Raw genomic sequence first — 17325 nt, forward strand, 5'->3', positions numbered from 1 at the left:
AGGTCTGCGTTGGATAAGGAAAGAAGACAACAAGAGAAACGAAAGGAAAAATAAAGAGAAAGGGGGCAAGTCGGGGGGGGGGATTGAGAATGCGGCAATTTTTGGTGTCAAACAAATGAATGCGACTTTTCGTGATCTATATAAGGTGCCTATGCACTAAGTATATATCTCTGCGTATCTGGTAAGGTGCTTTGTTTTCTCCATACATCAGCCCGTTGACTTCTCCCATTTCATAACTCATGATTAACCCAATCATCACTCCTGAGCCCCATAATGTAGGTAGATACCTCAGTCATCTCTCAAGTCATTAACGATCATTCATCCCGAGTGTAGCTGGAAAACTTTCTCCAATACACTCCATACCGTAACAACAGGGCCGGAATTGGCGCCAGAAGCAGACTAAACCCAGCAAGCGCCGTGAAACCCCACCCGAAACCGAGAGCGTCCACCAGGGGCGCCGTGGTCAAGGGCAAGAAGGTGCTCATAAGACACCTCGTGACAATGATGCCGGTCACGGCGGAGGCGGAGAAGATGCCAAAGGCATCCACCACGTAGTTCATGATGGGGATCATGCCCAGCATGAGCGAGGTACCCATGGCGCACACGCTAAAGAGCAGGAGCAGTAGCGGCAAGCGCAGCTGGGCTGTCCAGCCGTAGGCGGCGACGCTGAGGGGCAGAGCGATGCCGCCGACGATGGCGAGCGGGAGGCGGAATTCCGGCCTGCCGACGCCCTTGTGGGTGGACCGCAAGTAGACATAGATGCGGTCGAGGGTGCGGTTGCAAATGACGACGCTGATTGCCGAGCCGATGGCTAATAGCAATCCCCTGGTCAGCTACCTTGAATTGCCCGAGCTAGAGAACGCCGGGGGGAAAAGGGGGGGGGGGGGGGGCAAGGGCGAGCGAAACTTACAGAAAACGGTGAAGCAGGAACCGACTGCCACGGGCGACAAGTCGTAAAACTCGGTCAGGATATCCGAGAAAGTAGTGCTGTAGACGTAGAAAAACGTAAAGACCACCGAGCTAAACAAGCTCACGGCCATCAGGACCCCGCTGCTGCAGAGCACAATGGCCGGACGCAGCATGGAATCCCGCAGCTTTCTCCACCCGGAGACGCCATCTCCCTGATCAAACACCGTCTTGAACGTCTTGCCCGAGCCGGCGGCGTGGCGCGCCAGCCTCTTGGCGCGGCGCCGTAGGATGGCGACCTTGTAGGTCTCGCGGAAGCAACTGAGGAAGAGCAGCTCGCAGGCGGACGCGACCGAGACCGTCATCCAGACGACCGTCCTCCAGCCGTACCGATCGGCGACGGCGCTGCCGATCATGGGCCCGAACGCGCCGCCGGCCAGCGGGGCCAGGAACAGCATGCTCATGGCGGCGCCGCGCTCGTCGCTGGCGAACATGTCGCCCACGATGGCCGGGTTCAGCACGTTGACGGCCACGGCCAGCCCGTTGAGCATGCGGGCGAACACAAACTGCGGCACGCTCCCGGCCGTGGCGGCCAAGAGGCCGGCCCCGATGAAGATGAGGTTGGCCGCGTTCATGACCGGGTAGCGGCCGAACATCTCGGACAGCGGGGCGATCAGCAGCGGACCGGCGGCCTCGCCGAGCTCCCAGATGGTAACGAGCAGCACGCTGGCCGACTTGGAGGGGTTGGGCGAGCGGGAGAGGTCCCGGACGATGTCGGAGGCGAGGGGCACGGTGCTGATGCAGGTCATTGTTCTAGATGAGGTGGTTAGCATACAATACCGATGTGGCTAAGCTTGCAAAAGCGTCTTGTTTTCTTCTTCTTCTTCTTCTTCTTTTTTTCTCTTAAGGGGGAGGAAGGGGGAGGGGGGAAGGTGAGTAAGGGGGATGGGATATGGAAACAACAAGTGACAAAACAAACAATACCTGGTTAAAACAGATCAGGGAATAAGAAAGGACTTACACCGTGAATGCCATGGAGGCGAGCATGCTTACAACAACCCATTTGAAAGGCGCAGGCCACTCCAGCGGATTCTCGGCATCGCCTCTGGGGTCGAAGTCGACGATGATGGTGTCAGCGTTGTTGGCGGCGCCATCTTGTTGACGCGCATCCTGTCGCGGAACGACGGGATTTGTGTAGACCTGGTGCCCCTCGTTTGTAACACTTCGCAAGAGCGGCTGCGTGTCGTCTGTTCCGACCGTCATCCTTTTTTTCCTTTGCCCTTTTCTCTTCTTCTCTTCCTCCTGGCCGGTTGGCTGCCCCACGTCCCTAGAAAAGAACAAGCCCCCTGGGATGGAACTGAAGTGAGTCCCAAGGTGGGTTCAACTGTCACCCGGGTTGTAGAAGATTTTGTATGTATGTACCCCTCCACTCCGGGCCGGGTGGGCAGGCCAAGGTTCGAACCCCCGCCATGGACCCGCTGTGCTGTTCTGCAAGGTTCGGTGCTCGGGGCGCCTTTCGCTTCTTTCCGGAGCTGACATGAACAAGGGTCCACGGTAACCTCAAGCCCTGTGGAGGATTGTTGATTGGGCACTCTCCTCATGGTTCTCTGCAAGAGTGACAGAACATCGCTTGAAGAAAGCTGCTAGAGTGCTGCAGTCTTATTCTGCATCCTCTTCAATCTGGTCCGTCCAACCGGGAGCTTGCAAAACCATGGCCTGGACTGTCCGATCTGGTGTGATTAGCAGGGGGGATTCTGTGCTCAGGCAAGATACCCCACTCGACGCAGCCGCCTTCTGCAGCATTTGCGCGCCGAGCCCTTTTTTTATTGTTTGACACATGCCGCGCGCCCTTGCGCCCTTGCGCCCTTGGGATAACATTGGTGCTTGGTGTGGCAAAAGTTCCATGTTTTTGCGATGGCGGCATTGTGATATGAATTAGGCTTCGCTTCACACACAATCTAAGCTCTTCACATATCATCAGTTCTATGGGTGAGGCTCAGTTCCGGCTGAAGAGGTGCGTTGTCACGTCCGTGTTATTACTATAGTGAGGTTGAACCGAGAGAGTGACATTCGTTGTATATGCTCGAGCACTAATTACGGAGTACTGTACTGTACGTATGTATGTATATACTATAGTTACATTCATACATGCACAAAAAAAATCGGCGTCCAACACACCCGGATTGCAGGCTTGGCAAGCCAGAACCAGGCCGGCCGGCGGGGCAATTGTTGGACGTGCCCACCCCTGGTCAGAGCCAATACACAGGCCATCAGGCGAATTGAAGAGCCACCAATAATATTTAACTTCACACCTAATTACCTAAGGTAATAGGTATTATGGTATTGTTCTCCTCAACAGGGCAAGCCGTCACTTTTTGAGCACAGGATCTTGAAACTTGATCAAGAAGCAGATCACAGATTGAGCTGAACCAGTGCGCCGTGACCATGGCGGAGGGTCGAGCTTTTTACAGTCTCCTTAGGCCCCCGCGACCTACCGAGTCAACAGTTGACGGCAGTGAGCTGAGAACGGATAATTATATATTCGAGCTGCCGTTCTCAGCTCTGCCCTTCTCCCTGTCAGCGGTTGTTGCTTCTCTTCTTGGTTGAAGCGCAGTCAAGATCTTCATCAGCTAATAGTGTAAGGTATGGACTGATTAGGAAGTGCTCACTAATAACGGGACTGTTTGGGCATCAACCAGCTCAGAGTGAGGCCAGCTTCAATTCGGCTCGACATCCATCGGCTTCCATCCTACCAACCAAGAACATGGCGAATGATGGAAATCATATCGATCATAATCCAGGGTTAACCATCGCTGTTTACCGATATCGAGGGCGTAATTCAAGTAGGTACCTGTTTAGGGACCCAACCCAGGTGGTAAATCCAGGTATCTTCGTCTAAATAATTATTTGGGTACCATTCTAGAACACGAGTTGAGAGCATCTCCGGCAAAAATTCGTCGACCGCGCACAACGGTACGCCTGTCAGCGTCTAGGCTCGGAGTCTACAGGTCCCTAAACACCAACCAACCCCAGCCTCAAAAAGTGGTAATCAGACTCCATCCTGGCACGAGCTTCGCCCGCCTTCAGCTCATCCACGTCCCACCAGATCGGAACGAACCTGCCATGGAGGAACCTAGCTTCCTCGCTCGCGCAGAACACGGCAAACTGGCCAGAAAGGTTCACTACATGGGGGACGGGACGGTCAGCGACGAAACGGTTTACTGAAAAGGAAAGCAGAGGAGAAAACAAGCAGAGAGAGGGGGGGGGGGGGGGGAGGGAGGAAAGAGATAATAATAAGCAATGAAAAGAGGACGGGAAAAAGCGGGCCGAGTCACTTGCCGTCATCCCAATCCTTGGATGTTTCGTCGAACCCGGCGCTCCGAACCGTGTCGGACAAGATACTCCCGGGGTGGAAACTGACGACCTGCATGTGCTCTGGGTCGGTGTCGTCGGCGATGAGCTGCATCAGCAGCGTGCCTGCATTCTTGGACAGGGCATAGGTGGGGATGCCACTGCCTTCGGTAGTGCAGTTGTGGATACAACTAGTCGAGACGTTGATGAGGAACTGCTCGAGCTGTTTAGATTGGCGCCTGTGAAAAGAGAAGACGGAAAGGGGGGGGGTGGGGGAGAAAAAGTGAGAGGGAGAGAAGAAGGGAAACGAGGGTACGAGGATGATCAAGCATCATGCATAGGTACTGACCTTGGGCCGCCCCTCGCCTTGCTTACTGAACCGCTGCGCGTAGTCGAGAAACCCGCGGACATTGGTCTCGAACGCCTTCCAGGTGGCTCCGAGCTCTGCCTGCAGCAACGGGCCACCCTGACCCATGTTCATGGCGTTGAGCACGAGGACGTCGACGACGATCCCCTGGGCGCCGATGCCGCTCCATAGCTTCTCCGAGTCTCGAGGGTCGGACACGTCGGATACGAAGCCGCTGATGGTCGTTCCGTCCTTGGCCTCCGTCTTGAGCCGGGATACGGCATCGGCAAGGACGGCCTCGCGTCGGCCGGTCAGGATAACGTGTGATGCGGAAGCATGGACGAAGGCTCGAGCAATGGCAAAGCCGATCCCTGAGGATGCGCCCGCGACAAGGACCGTTCGGCCCGACTGGCTGAGCTCCGGTCGCGAGGGCGAGACGGCCGGATAGGGCTTCTTGCGAAAGGTCTTGACATAAGGGGGGGCTAGTGTGATAGTGGTCGGGGCCATTGTTTGTACCCTGTGATGATGATATCTGAGGTGAGTCCCTCACTCAGCCTGGTAATTAGATCCCAAGTGGTCTTATCTCAGTTGTTGCCCCCAGGGCGAGACCAGCATGGAGGCCGACCAAAGCAGGCAGTTTCTTCTTCTCCCTGAACTCGGCCTCGTCTTGTGCCTGGTTGGTTACGTGTAATGAGACTCCCGCCCCAGCTAAGGTTTCTGGCCAGACTAAGGAGTAAACAGTTCTGGGAGCTCGCTTTAGGAGCTCGCTCAGCTCCCGCACCTCCGTTCGCACCCACGTTAGCGGGTGGAGGCCGCGGGGGCTAAGATTGACGAAAGGGGCAAGCTACGGCCGACCAGCCCCAACAGATGCGACCTTGATGTTCCATCCGTTGATAGCCCACCTTGTTCCTGCATCCCCTCACTTAGCACCACATACCCAACTCGTGCTGGTGTGGGTGCTGTTGGTTCGAATTTCAGCCCAGGGCCGGCTCCTTTCCCTGGATATAGTAAAGTACGAACATACATACATACCTATTTAAGGTAGGTTCTTTGCCAAACAAGGTCAAACCGGGGCACAGGTATATCCGGAACAGATACGCATTCCCTTCCACGGCTTACCTAGCTACAACGTCTCGTTTGACATCAGCAGCACCACCAGGTTGAGCAGACGCCATGCGATATCCCGCAACGGGATTCTTTTTTCTTCTTCTTCTTCTTTTTTGGTGCTTTCTTCGAGTGGTTTCTCATAACACCCAGAGCTTTTTACTGCTTGCTCATTGATGTTGATGGAGAGATTGGAGTATTCATAATTATATTAAACCGCACCCTTGTTTAAGAAAGTACCTAGGTAATGTTAGGTAATTATCTAGCAACTTGAAATAAAGACACCTAGCTAGGTGAGGCAGCCTTGTAGATGTTTGACTCACGCTCAACCAACTACGCGCCTCTAGGAACCTGTCAAGGACCACTGCTACGGCGACAACAAGCGAAATGTTGACGAAGCCCTTATCAACGCCGACCTCGGGTACATTGATCTCAGCTCTTCCTCCACCCCGGAGGAATTTAATAATAACGGATAATAATGAAACTGCCACACCATCGATCCCCCAACGCCCTACCTCTTGACATTTCTTGACAGAGAGCAACAGAGGGCAACCGAGATTCTCACCAAACCTCAGCTGCACGCGACAATAAAGCCGAGCCTCAACCCGGGCTTGCTGTCACTCCTCCCTCAAACCCCAGAACAAGCCATCCAACGCCCTCAAATCGACCCACCCCAGGGCCTCCCTTCCCTTCTCCAACAACTTCCACAGCTCCTCCCTCGACCCTCCCTCTTCCCCGACGACCCCTCCCGCCTCCGACCCCAGACCCACCCCGGCGGTCCCGAGCTCGACAGCGCCGGCGACGAACGCGACCGCGAGGGTTGCCCAGGTCACCGCCTCGGCGGCGGTCCGGCTCCCCGGCGGCTGCCGGAACTCGACGGTGCCGTCGATCCCGCGGTGGTCCGCCTCCTCGCCCGCCCCCCGCGGGGGCGCCAGCAGCCCGGTAAAGTCCCACTTGTATGTCTTGCCGCGCACAAAGTGCGCCTTCTTGCGGCGCACGACCCCGTACCGCGACTCCCGCGACACCAGGTTCATCGTCTCCACGAGCGGGCGGCGCGCGTCGGCCGGTCGGTCCTCCTCCACCCGCTCCCCTATCTCTTTCCCTTCCCTTTCCCCCTTTGCGTCCAGGGGAAGGGAAGGGGCAGCAAGGTGGGCGGCCGCCGCCGCGTCCACTTTGGCCAGGCACTCGGCCAGCGTCAGCCCGGCAAGGCAAGGGTTGTTGGCGTGGCGGTTGGACTGCGCCCAGTGGGAGTGGGGCCCGCTGCGCTCCGGGGGCATCAGGGCGTCGAGGGCGGCTTCGAAGTAGAGGGCCGCCTTGGCGAGGGCAGCCAGCTCTTGCGGAGAGAGGATCGGGCGGCGCGAGACGTGGACGTGGGAGGAGCAGCGCCGACTCTTGATGGGCGTGGAGATGGTGTTGACGACGGCGAAGATCTTGCAGAGCTGGGCGGCGAGGATAGGGAGCGAGGTTGCGACGTGGATGGGGGAAACCAGCTCGACGCCGTACTGATCTGTCTGTACCGGTCAGAGGCGGGAACCTACTGTCATCAAGCGACGCTGAGAGGTAGCGAGGCACCACCGGGCAAAACCAACAGGGATTTCTGCCGTCTGGGTCTTGAACTGTCACCTCCCGGACAATGGACCATTCTGCGTAACCGTGGTTGTCGTGAACATGATTACGAATCCCGGCAGCCTTCAGCCGTTTGCTGAGGTCCTGTGCAAGGGCCTCCCATGTTCTGTGTTTCTTGCTCGGGCTTTCGAGAAGGAGCTCGATTTCGATACCGAAGCAGAAGGTATGATGGTTAGCCAGGTTCATGTTACCATTGGAGTTTGAAGGTTTGACGGCAGGTGGATAAAACACCGGGATAACAGAGCCCCAAGCTCCGGCTCTTAGTCCACCAGGACCCTTTATACTTCGCACGCTCCATATCGTCGTTATATAGCAACATGGTTCCTTCATCTGGTATTGACTGCCTGGCTAGGTAAGGTACCTACCTTTTTGGTCAGTCCATGTGTCAGCCCGAATATCAAGACGATAATAACCCGGGAAAAGACAAGTTGAGCGACCCCTTAGCTGCCATTCGGAGATCATCATGAGCCACTCAACGCGTCATCGCGTCGTTGACTCAAAACGAGCCCCCGGTTTTCAAACAAAAATGGCGGATGGCTAATTACGCGCCGCCGTGTTCTGAGCGGCCTCCGTCAGAGCGTCACCCCAGTCCACGAGAGGCCATGAACGTAAGGAGTCCAATCATCCAGAGACGAGACCCTAACTCTTTTTCCAGGTGGAGACCCCTTACGTTCTACATTCTCCCGGACTGTGGAGGTGCCGTTCATGACACTCCGGTGTGGTGGGAAGTCAACGTTCTTTGCGACTCGGCGTCTCGCCCTTGGACCCCATAATTATTTGAATCCTGACTAATATTTCCGCCTCAGTGTGGTCCTCTATCCCCAATGATATGGCAGGTGAAAATGACTGTGGCTCCCTAGTTTGCTCTTTTGTTGGTGACAGGGACGAGGGCCGAAGCAGCAAACAACCCCTGAAAGCGCTTAGCTTGAGGAACCTGCCGAGATCTGGTGCAATTAGAATGGGGCCTTTCCAAGTCTCGCAAAGATCGTTATGAGTGCGTTCTTGGACTAAATGGCCTTCCAAATATGGTTCTCAATCAGCCTCCCGGGTCGCGTAATTAATACCTTATGGGCCCCAGAGGGGCCAAGCAGACGAGAGTAATAATTTAAGGGGTGTGCTATAGACACACTTTACGGAAACTTTACCACTGAATATATGACGCGTGCGGTATTACATGTGTTATTGCAAATCATGATCTCTTGATGGATATGCACATTTGCGATCTAAGCAAGTTTACTGAGTGGCATAGGGGCGTCTGGTGAAAGGTAGCCTGTAAGCACGATGCGGTTCTGATGAACATAAGCGCCGGCAACAACAGGTCGGTGGAGATCGATTTGTCGAGCCTCACGATCAGGCCTAGTGAAACGCCGATGTCAGGACCGGCCAAGGATTGAGCAAGGGCAAGCTTAGGGGGCCTAGGTTGAGGCAACCCATCATCCGGCTGAGGGAGGCAGCCAAGCTCGAGTTCTCCCATGGTTGAGTACCGGGTAAGTTCAATTTGACTATTATGCTTCAGATCCCTGGCTATACTTGATCGAACTCGGGCGAAACTGCCTTTCGTGAGGGAAGCAAGACTCCGTCTCGACATCCGAGACCTCGGGAACCCCGTACTACGGAGGGCTACACATACCCAAAGATAGGTAGTCACAGATAAGGCTCGACGACTGATCGGATACCTGCCACGGAGAACACCCCACTGTGTACTACTACGGAGTATATAAGCTGTCTTGGTCTTGGGGCCGACATCGCCGGGGATCAGGGCAAAACTGCCCACAGATTCCGCACCGCGTCCCCAACTGAGACAAGATCGGGCCCCGATGCAGCTCACGTCAACCGTAGGGAGAGGTACGGTGTAGGTAGGTACCTATGTAATCCGTACAGAGTACGAAGTACGGACTACTCCACCACGGTAATACGAATGAAGAATACGTTCATAGGTACGGAGTACAGAGTACTACTGTATGTAGGTACATATCTGGGTACGGGTTACACAACAATGCTCGGTCCCAACCCGGCTTACCCGCAGCACAGCAGCGCGGGGCCAAGTGAGCCTGCGGGGCTGACGCATTGCCCCGCAATCGCGCCATTTTCAGCAACCTTGGGAACCCCGCGTCAACAAGCTGCGTACCTCCGCGCAGTGCATATACAGGTATGTACCTACCTTACGTACATACATACAGCTGGGAGCCACTGGGTTTCTGCAGTACCACGTTCCAGAGAGGGAAGGCAAGGCCCCTCCCCCGCTGTTCTCACCACACTTTCCCACAATCGGGAAGCAAAGAACCCAGCAGGCTGAGCTACTACTACCTCTTTCAACCAAAACAAGCACCGAGAACAACAACCACACCAAAAAAAGAGAAGAAAGAGCGGAAAGAAGTTTTAAAAAAAACAAAACAAAAATGGGCGACCACATCAAAGACATCTTAACCCTCGCCGCCCTGGACGAGCTGACCTCGACCCACAAGTACGTAATCATCGACTTCACGGCCCAGTGGTGCCCCCCCTGCAAGGCCATCGCGCCGCTCTTCCACAAGCTGGCCGCCGAGTACGCCCGCCCCGGGGCGCTCGCCTTTGCCCGCGTCGACGTCGACGAGGCCTCCGAGGTGGCCGCCAAGTTCGGCATCTCCGCCATGCCCACCTTCCTGTTCCTCGTCGACGGCGTGGCCGATGGCTTCGACGACGGCGGGGCCCTCACCGGCGCGGCCGTCCAGAGAACCGACGACCGCGCCCTGTCGATCCGCGGGGCGGATCCCAAGAACTTGGTCAGCGCCGCCATCAAGCTGTCCGAGTTGGCAGCTAAGGAGCTGGTAGCCGAGGAGGTAACGGCCGAGGTGAGTTCGTCGCGGGCTTGAAGGAAGGAGGAGAGTGGGGGATTTTGTTTTTCCTTTGCATTGCGACGAAGAATGATGCTAATTAACGGCCACAACCCCCTCCTCCCCAAATTCCAGAGCGCTTAGGTGTCAGGGCGAGCGGACGGACGAGACGTATCTACAGGTCGGCCATGTGACGTTGGCCGGCCGAGGTACGCCACATCCCGCAGGGACACCGTGGACTGGCGATGGATAAGATGGATACCATCACCAGCAACTCAGCTGCACTTTCTGCGCTGCGCAATACTAGGTATCTTGCCTTAGTGCGTTGCCGCCCTGTTGGCAGACCAGCGCCAGCCATGTACTGTAAAACCGACAGGTATCTCTCTAAGCATACATCTATGGTATCATCCCTCAAAACTCCAAACAAGTCACTCCAAAACCACCTAACAGCCAATCGAAACTCCCATCTACGCTGTACATGCCGCCACTTGGTGCAAAAGCGCCGTTGTTCAGACGTGACGAGATTGTGTCCCAGCTTCGCTTCCCACACAAAGTCCACCACCCTCTCCTCTCGTCAATCTCCCCCCCCCCCCCCTTTTTTTTTTTAAAGCCGACCTGATAAGCCGGTTCTCTTCGTGTGCTTCATCTCCCCGAAATGGCGAACCATGCCCTTCGGCGGGAACTTAGTCTCGCGAGCCGCGATTCTCTGTCTCGCCGCCATTGACCGGCACCGAAGGAGCATCCGAATCGCTACCTTCTTGTACCGACGACCCGCCCGGCAGCGACTTTCTCCCGCGAGACTTACCATCGCCGCCGGCACTCTGTCGCCGAGATGCCGCAATCCCTCCTCCTCCCTCCGCCTGGCCCCCGCTCCCCTCCCTCTCATCGCACGAACTATCCGCGTGCTGCCGCGATATCGAGAGCGACGGCCGACTGCCAATGCTCTTCGTCCTCGTGCCTGCAGCCCCCTGACTAGAAGATCCCGCCTTAAATGCGGTGATCGCCCGCCACCGACCCAGATTCCAGAAGGACGTGCTCCCCGCCCCTGCCGCCGACTCCGACTGCGGCGACTGGTCGGCCTCCTCGGCCGAGGCAGAGTAAAGCGTGAACCCGGGCGTAGGCGGGGCCGACGGTTCCTCCTGCGGCTTCGAGGTCCGCCGCTGCTTGGTCAGCACGCTTTCTGTGAGCGACCGCGATGGGTGTCTCTCCGGCGGACTGCTAAACACGCTTGCCGTGGGGCTGGTCACGGCGCTGCTCGCCCGATTACGAGCCGGCGACGCGCCCCCGTAGGGTTGCTTTCTCCCCTCGCTCGCCAAGTTGTACGCGGAGTTCAGCGACGTCCTGCTGGCCTTTGCCGGGCTGAGCGACCGCTCGCTCCGGGCCGGCGTGCTGCTGCCGTCCGCCAGCAGGGCAGAGCGCCTGTCGCCGCCGTGCTCGATCCCTTGCCGCCAGCTCAAGATGCGGTCCGGGTGCGCGCCAACGGCGTGGAATTGGGGAGAGCCGAGCACGCTGGGCGGGACCGGCTGGCTGAGCGAGCCGCGCCGGCTATGTGCGGTGCTCCCGGCGCTGGTCCGCGTCAAGACACTGCCGCTGCGGCCCAGCCTGCCGCCGGCGCCGAGCTTGCGGCTGAAGGTGCTGCCCGTCTCCCAGCTCTCGTGTCGGCGCTTCGCGTACGCGCAGTCCTGTCGGAACACCTTGATGATGCCAGTATCGCCGGTCGTGACGATGATGTGGCCGTCGTAGTGCGTCGATCTCGCAATGTATGCCGGGCTGGGTTCGGGTCGTTTGCCAACCGGCTCGTGCGGCCTGCTTTGTTGCGAGTCGTTGGTGAGAGCGACCTGGCTAGCCGCCGCGCTGGCCGCCTCCTCCAAACTCTGGAGAACCACGGGTGGTGGGTTGCAGAGGTCGTAAATCGGGTCGCCACTCTGGCCGAGCAGCATGCGCGTCTTGGTTGGCGCAAACAGCGCCGTCGTGACGATGTCCCCGTGCGCCTCAAAGTACTCGCAGGGAGATTTGTCCTTATCCTGGACAAGCGCACTGCCGCCTGTCATGCTCCAGATAAATGTCTTTCGGTCCTCGCTTCCGCAGATGATGTGCTTTCCGTCGTCGGAGAAGGTGGCGGCAATCTGGCTGCATGCATTCTCGTGACCTTTGAGCTTGAGTAAAAGACTTTTGTCGTGCAAGTTATATACCCGTACGCGGCTGTCGTTTGACGTGATGAGCACCCGGACCTCCTCCCTAACGCCTGTTCCGTCCGCTGGGGCCGCCGCCGACGCCGAAGCAACCGAATCTGGGGCTTGAGAGGTTCCCGTGTCTAACGGATTCGGCGGCGGGATGGTCATGGTCTGGATGCCCGTGATCTTGCTCCCCTTCGCGTTCTTTCCCCGGGACGACCGCACGTGAATCTGCGAGCTCAGTTTCAGCCCTTCCGTCTCGTAGAACATGCAATACCCGTTCAGCAGCCCTGCGATGGCCACCTTTCCGTCCGGTGAGAACGCAACGGCGGTGACGAGATCTGGCAGCTGGGCCGAAAATGCGACCGCCTTGTCGGGGATGCTCCACAGCAGGAGCATAGTGTCGAGGGAGCCGGCCAAGAAGAAGCGGTCGTCGCGAGGATGGAAGGCCAAGCGGGTCACAAAGTCCTTGTGCTTGAATGTGCATAGGCATTCTGACCTGCTCATGTGCCACAGCCTGACAGTCTTGTCCATCGACGACGACAGCAGGAAGTTGTTCTTGCTCCAGCTGAGGTCGAGCACCTCCCCGGTGTGCCCCTTGAACTCCATTACCGGCTGCTCCCTAAACACAGGCGCGCTGAGCCTTTCCCCAACGTCGCCACCGACCACCTCGTCCTCTTCATGGGCGCGGCGTTCTTCGGCCGTCGAGAGCACGGCCCAAACCCTGACCACATAGTCGCGGCCTCCTGTGGCGAGAAATCGCCCGTCTTTGCTGAATTCGCTTGCCCAGATAGCGCCTCCCGACCTCACTGCTCTCCTATCGCCTGTGCCGGCCACGCTGACAGACACCATGGGTGCCTTGCCGGCCTCCGCAGCCGCGTCTTCGTCGTTCTCGGGCGGTCTTGTTCCAACTAGCTCCTGGGCAAGAAAGACACGATTGAACTCTCGGGTTCGCTTGTTGCTCGACCGCGTCCGTATATATCGCGGGGGCTCCTTGTGATGGGGCACGTAGCCTCCACCCACCAAGGGGCTCCCCAGGGTCTGACTGAAAACGCGTGCATTGACACCGTCCATGCGCGTTTCGCCTCCGAGTTCCGAGTCGGAGTCGAGATCCACGAGATCCTTTTTCTTGCCGGGCCGCATGCCCAGCCGGCTGAGGAACGAGCCTCCTCCCTTCTTGCTACTACCCGGCACCAGCAGTCAGCTTATCATTCCTTGCGCTGTGCCACTCATAGATAGGGGTTTGTTTAACCTCCTGTCCCTAGCGACCTCCCCCACAGGCGCCGCATTATTTCTCGAGACCTCGGAGCTGACCCGCGTCAGTCCCTCGGCCATCTGGGTCAAGCGCTGCGGTATTGACGGTTCCGTGCTCTTTCGTCTGAATATGTGCTAGCCGCGTTCCTGTTAACACGACGGGCCCGTTGTGCACAGAATTGTTCTCGGCCGGAAGGTGGCAGCTCACCTGAGAAAGGGGGTCTATCGCCGAGTTGGAACCAGTCGTGTGCGCCGTCGAGGAGGCACCTTGCCGAGCTACGTCCGCGATACTGGTGGCACCGTTGACCGTACCCTCGAATGTTGCCGCTGTGGTGCCGGCCTCTGAAGCATTCTTGTCCTCGGTGTTTCTGTCCTTGCCTCTGCCTCTGACTGTAAGCACAGTACTAGTGCTAGTGTTGTTGCGCGACAAGGTCGACGGACTTTTTGTGCTGGGACTTGGAGGGTGGGCCTGCGAGGTTGTCGTGGCTTGGCTTTGGGTGGTTGCTGCCGACGCATAATAAGCCTTCAAGTATCATTGAATACGACCGATACGCGTATATGCAAGCTCCGAACGTAACCGGAGGCCCGCAGTACCGTCTGCCTACCTCGTACCCACCAACTGGAGAGCCCAGGGAAGAAGCAGAAGGGATGCGGATTGGAGACGGTCAGGTGGCCATACCTCTAGCGTCGAGCGAACTTGGAGGTCTTGGGAGTGACTGTGATGATGACGGTGTGCCGAGCTTCCTTGGAGGCGAAGGGGACTGCGCGGTACTCGCATCCATCGTCGGCGGCGGGCTCTCGTGCTGGCGCCCGAGGGGGGGCGCCGCTGACTTGATCGTCGACCAGATCCCCGTCATGCTCCAAGGTTGCCTGACATGTGAGCACGCGACGGGAACTGCTAACGAGAAATCGTAAAGCGCTGGGATGAAATGGCTTTCGGGAATTAGAACCCCCCGACTGCCGGCGCCAGCACCTTGTTACAGTAGACGGGTCTGTGCCGTCTTCCGACCTTCTGCGCTGATTGGCTGGCAGCCGCGAACCTTGGCCATGAGACCCCGCAATGTCTCACCGACTTGCGCGACTAGGCGTTCTTGATTCAAAACTCCCGGTACTTCGCGGTAACGCAGGTCAGAAGTGGTCAGTTCGGCCCGGCTCCCTCAGTGTACCGTCAAATGCACGAGAATGAAGTAGGTTGAGGTCGTCGGCGAACCGACAGGGCTATCGGATGAGGGCTGGTGGTTGACGTTTGTTTCGTGTTGCGTTGCACCGAGTTTCCACGCTTTCTTCTAGCGACTTGGTGGTTGCGTCATCGAGTTTGTCCGGTTCCAGTTGTCTCGCTTCCTAGCACTACCCGTATGGGACAATTTCCGGGTTTTACGCAGGAGTCGGCGAGGCAGGATGACGGCTCCTCCGGGGCTCGTGATTGACATGCAACCGACTGTAACACAGTGACCGGCAGTATCGAATATCAGAGCACGGAGTAACGTAGCGAGGTGGCCAGATGTGACAGGGAAATGTCTGGTTAGAAGCACAAAACAGCTCATTGCGGTCCAAAGACGGTGTGTAACGTCATTCCGCATTGGCTTGCAGACGGAAACGGCAGCGTACGCGAGACCGCGACGTAATGTATGTACTGTATGTACCGTATGTACTGTATGGTACATACATCCGCGCATCTTCCGTACAAGTATACACAGTCCTTTACACCCCCGTTTGGTTATTAACTGCCCGCTGGTTTGCTCAAGCCGAGGGTGTGTGCTCGCCTTGGTCTCGGACAACTCGGAAAGTCAGAGTTTGACAGGCATTAGAGAGCTTCGGAAGGAACTTCAGATCACCATACTGCCCTCACCGGAATCACCTACGGCTTCTTCCTCGTCGTCCTCATCCAGGTCCAGTATAGGATACGTCAGAATCGCAGCGATGCCGCCCAGAGATTCCAGACGCTTGCCGCTTTCGTGGTCGCTGCTGAGCAGTCGAACCTCTCCGCCATCTTCCTTTACCTTGTCCACGAGTGCAACGTACTTTTTCCTCGTCGCGACGTCCATACTTCGGAAGAAGCCATTGTTGACAAACAGAACCCCTCCTCCACGGCCCACCGCGCCCTCGGCAACGGCCTTCTCGACGGGCTTGGTGCCGTACCACGCCCTCCCATCGTCTTTGCGAAGACGGTCGTAGAATTGGTCCATCAAATTTGTCTCGGTTGTAACCTTGGCGTTCTCCAAGATCTTTTTTACTTTGGTGCTCTTCAGCACCTCGTTAAGGCTGTGAACGTGACCAGACGTTGACTGCACCACGACCGCCTCCTTTGCAATTCTCTGAAGACCTTTATCGCCCGTTCTAGAGGCCTCGGACGCCATGTAGGCGCGAAAATCGTCTGCGGCAAACCCGGGGCTCGCCAGGAGCAGCGTTCGGGGGATGCTGAAATCAACATTGTTGCGCAGACTCGAGAGTGTCTTTTCGAAGAACGACGACATTGCCCCTGTCGACTCCTTTGCCGTCGAGCGCTTCTTCGGTATCGGGCTCTCGATTCGCTGTTTGACGATCGTCCGAAACTCGGTAATCAAGCAGATGTTGGCCAAGCCCTCCTGCATGACGACAGCGGCAATCGCCTCGGGCCGATCTTCACTTAACGCCTCCTTCAAAGACTGTATCGCCACCGAGTCCCAGCCGGAGCTCTTCCATATCGTGAACTTGAGGTCCGCCTTCTCGTACTTAAGCGTGATTGTGTGGTGTTGCCCGACGCTGACCCAATCGTTCTCGTTGACAACAGTGCCCGACACCTTGAGCTCCGACGCGAGCGGGTCGAAGAAAGTCGACTTGACTCGGATTGACAGGTTTGTGCGTACGCTCTTTCCAACCGTAGAGCCAGTCGCCGTCGTCATTGTGACCTTGCGGACAGCCGGGGCGTGAACGATGTCTCCTTCCGCGATCAAGTTGTTAGCGTGCCACATGTCCTCGGGCTCGACGATCAATAGCGAGACCCCGGCATCTTCGTCGATGGCGTCGATGGTCTGTTTTTTTGAAGCGAACCGCATCTTTGTTGCCGGGATTCGAAACCGGGCTGTTCTCGAGGACGAGTCGGTAGTCTTCAAACCCAGGCGGTTCGAAGCTTGTTGAAGCTCTGTACAGAAAGGTTGCTGTTGCGGGGCAATCTGGTTGTAGCGGGGTACCACGTACTTCGTACTGTATGTACTGTACATATGTACGGAGTAATCCGTAGAGCTTGGCCGGATGTGGGTAGTACTCACCACAGTTCGCCAAGGGCATTTCACGACATATTGTAGACTGCGACTCCCAGCTTATGTCCAAGTAATAGAAAGAGTTATAGAATACATCACTGACTTGATCTATCAAACAGTACCAAGTACAAATTATTTTCAACAGTGCTGTGAATTCCAGCCTGGGAACTCTACCATCCTCGCAGTAGGGCTGAACACGGCTGAAATACAGGGGTCTGTTGGAGGTGGGCCCTCGGGGCAGTGGTATCCAAGGGACGGGGCGAGGGCGGGGTAGTGTACGCTGTAATCCGTAGTGCGGATTGATATTATTAGTAATTACATACATACCCTACGTCTATCGTTCCTTACTAGGTGTCAGTGTTGAGACTGGAATCGACTTCAAAAAGAATCAACTGTCTGAGGAATAATGACATTGCGAGTTTAATGCTGCCAGTCACCTAACAAGATTGCAACTGTTGATCCTGTTCGCCAATGAAGGCATTGGTTTTCCTGGAAGCAGTCCTCCGTGCCCC

General features: G+C 56.8%; 6 protein-coding genes across 6 annotated transcripts; 1 reads left to right on the top strand and 5 right to left on the bottom strand.

Annotated features, from left to right (window-relative positions):
* Positions 1-103: 103 nt before the first annotated feature.
* Positions 104-2245, bottom strand: MYCTH_81645 (uncharacterized protein). Its single transcript, XM_003662505.1, has 3 exons — positions 1928-2245; positions 911-1719; positions 104-811 (listed from the first exon to the last, which is right to left on the bottom strand). The coding sequence occupies exons 1-3, from the start codon at positions 2167-2169 to the stop codon at positions 315-317; spliced, it is 1548 nt and encodes a 515-aa protein (XP_003662553.1). The 5' UTR covers positions 2170-2245; the 3' UTR covers positions 104-314.
* A 1528-nt stretch (positions 2246-3773) lies between these two features.
* On the bottom strand, positions 3774-5343 carry MYCTH_2303310 (uncharacterized protein). Its single transcript, XM_003662506.1, has 3 exons — positions 4607-5343; positions 4246-4471; positions 3774-4088 (listed from the first exon to the last, which is right to left on the bottom strand). The coding sequence occupies exons 1-3, from the start codon at positions 5108-5110 to the stop codon at positions 3919-3921; spliced, it is 900 nt and encodes a 299-aa protein (XP_003662554.1). The 5' UTR covers positions 5111-5343; the 3' UTR covers positions 3774-3918.
* A 981-nt stretch (positions 5344-6324) lies between these two features.
* On the bottom strand, positions 6325-7519 carry MYCTH_102133 (uncharacterized protein; the record flags this gene model as incomplete). Its single annotated transcript, XM_003662507.1, has 2 exons — positions 6325-7214; positions 7297-7519. The coding sequence occupies 2 exons, from the start codon at positions 7517-7519 to the stop codon at positions 6325-6327; spliced, it is 1113 nt and encodes a 370-aa protein (XP_003662555.1).
* A 1960-nt stretch (positions 7520-9479) lies between these two features.
* MYCTH_2303313 (uncharacterized protein) lies at positions 9480-10738 on the top strand. Its single transcript, XM_003662508.1, has 2 exons — positions 9480-10164; positions 10282-10738. The coding sequence occupies exons 1-2, from the start codon at positions 9733-9735 to the stop codon at positions 10288-10290; spliced, it is 441 nt and encodes a 146-aa protein (XP_003662556.1). The 5' UTR covers positions 9480-9732; the 3' UTR covers positions 10291-10738.
* A 53-nt stretch (positions 10739-10791) lies between these two features.
* MYCTH_2303316 (uncharacterized protein) lies at positions 10792-13873 on the bottom strand. The gene is made up of 3 exons (XM_003662509.1): positions 13783-13873; positions 13573-13709; positions 10792-13500 (listed from the first exon to the last, which is right to left on the bottom strand). Exons 2-3 carry the CDS (start codon positions 13653-13655, stop codon positions 10830-10832), a joined length of 2754 nt encoding a protein of 917 aa, XP_003662557.1. The 5' UTR covers positions 13656-13709; positions 13783-13873; the 3' UTR covers positions 10792-10829.
* A 1527-nt stretch (positions 13874-15400) lies between these two features.
* MYCTH_2117839 (uncharacterized protein) lies at positions 15401-16609 on the bottom strand (the record flags this gene model as incomplete). The annotated part of the gene is made up of 1 exon (XM_003662510.1): positions 15401-16609. The coding sequence occupies one exon, from the start codon at positions 16607-16609 to the stop codon at positions 15401-15403; it is 1209 nt and encodes a 402-aa protein (XP_003662558.1).
* Between the last annotated feature and the right edge of the window lie 716 nt (positions 16610-17325).

The sequence above is a fragment of the Thermothelomyces thermophilus genome, chromosome 3, assembly GCF_000226095.1.
Source record: "Thermothelomyces thermophilus ATCC 42464 chromosome 3, complete sequence".
NCBI lineage: Eukaryota > Fungi > Ascomycota > Sordariomycetes > Sordariales > Chaetomiaceae > Thermothelomyces > Thermothelomyces thermophilus.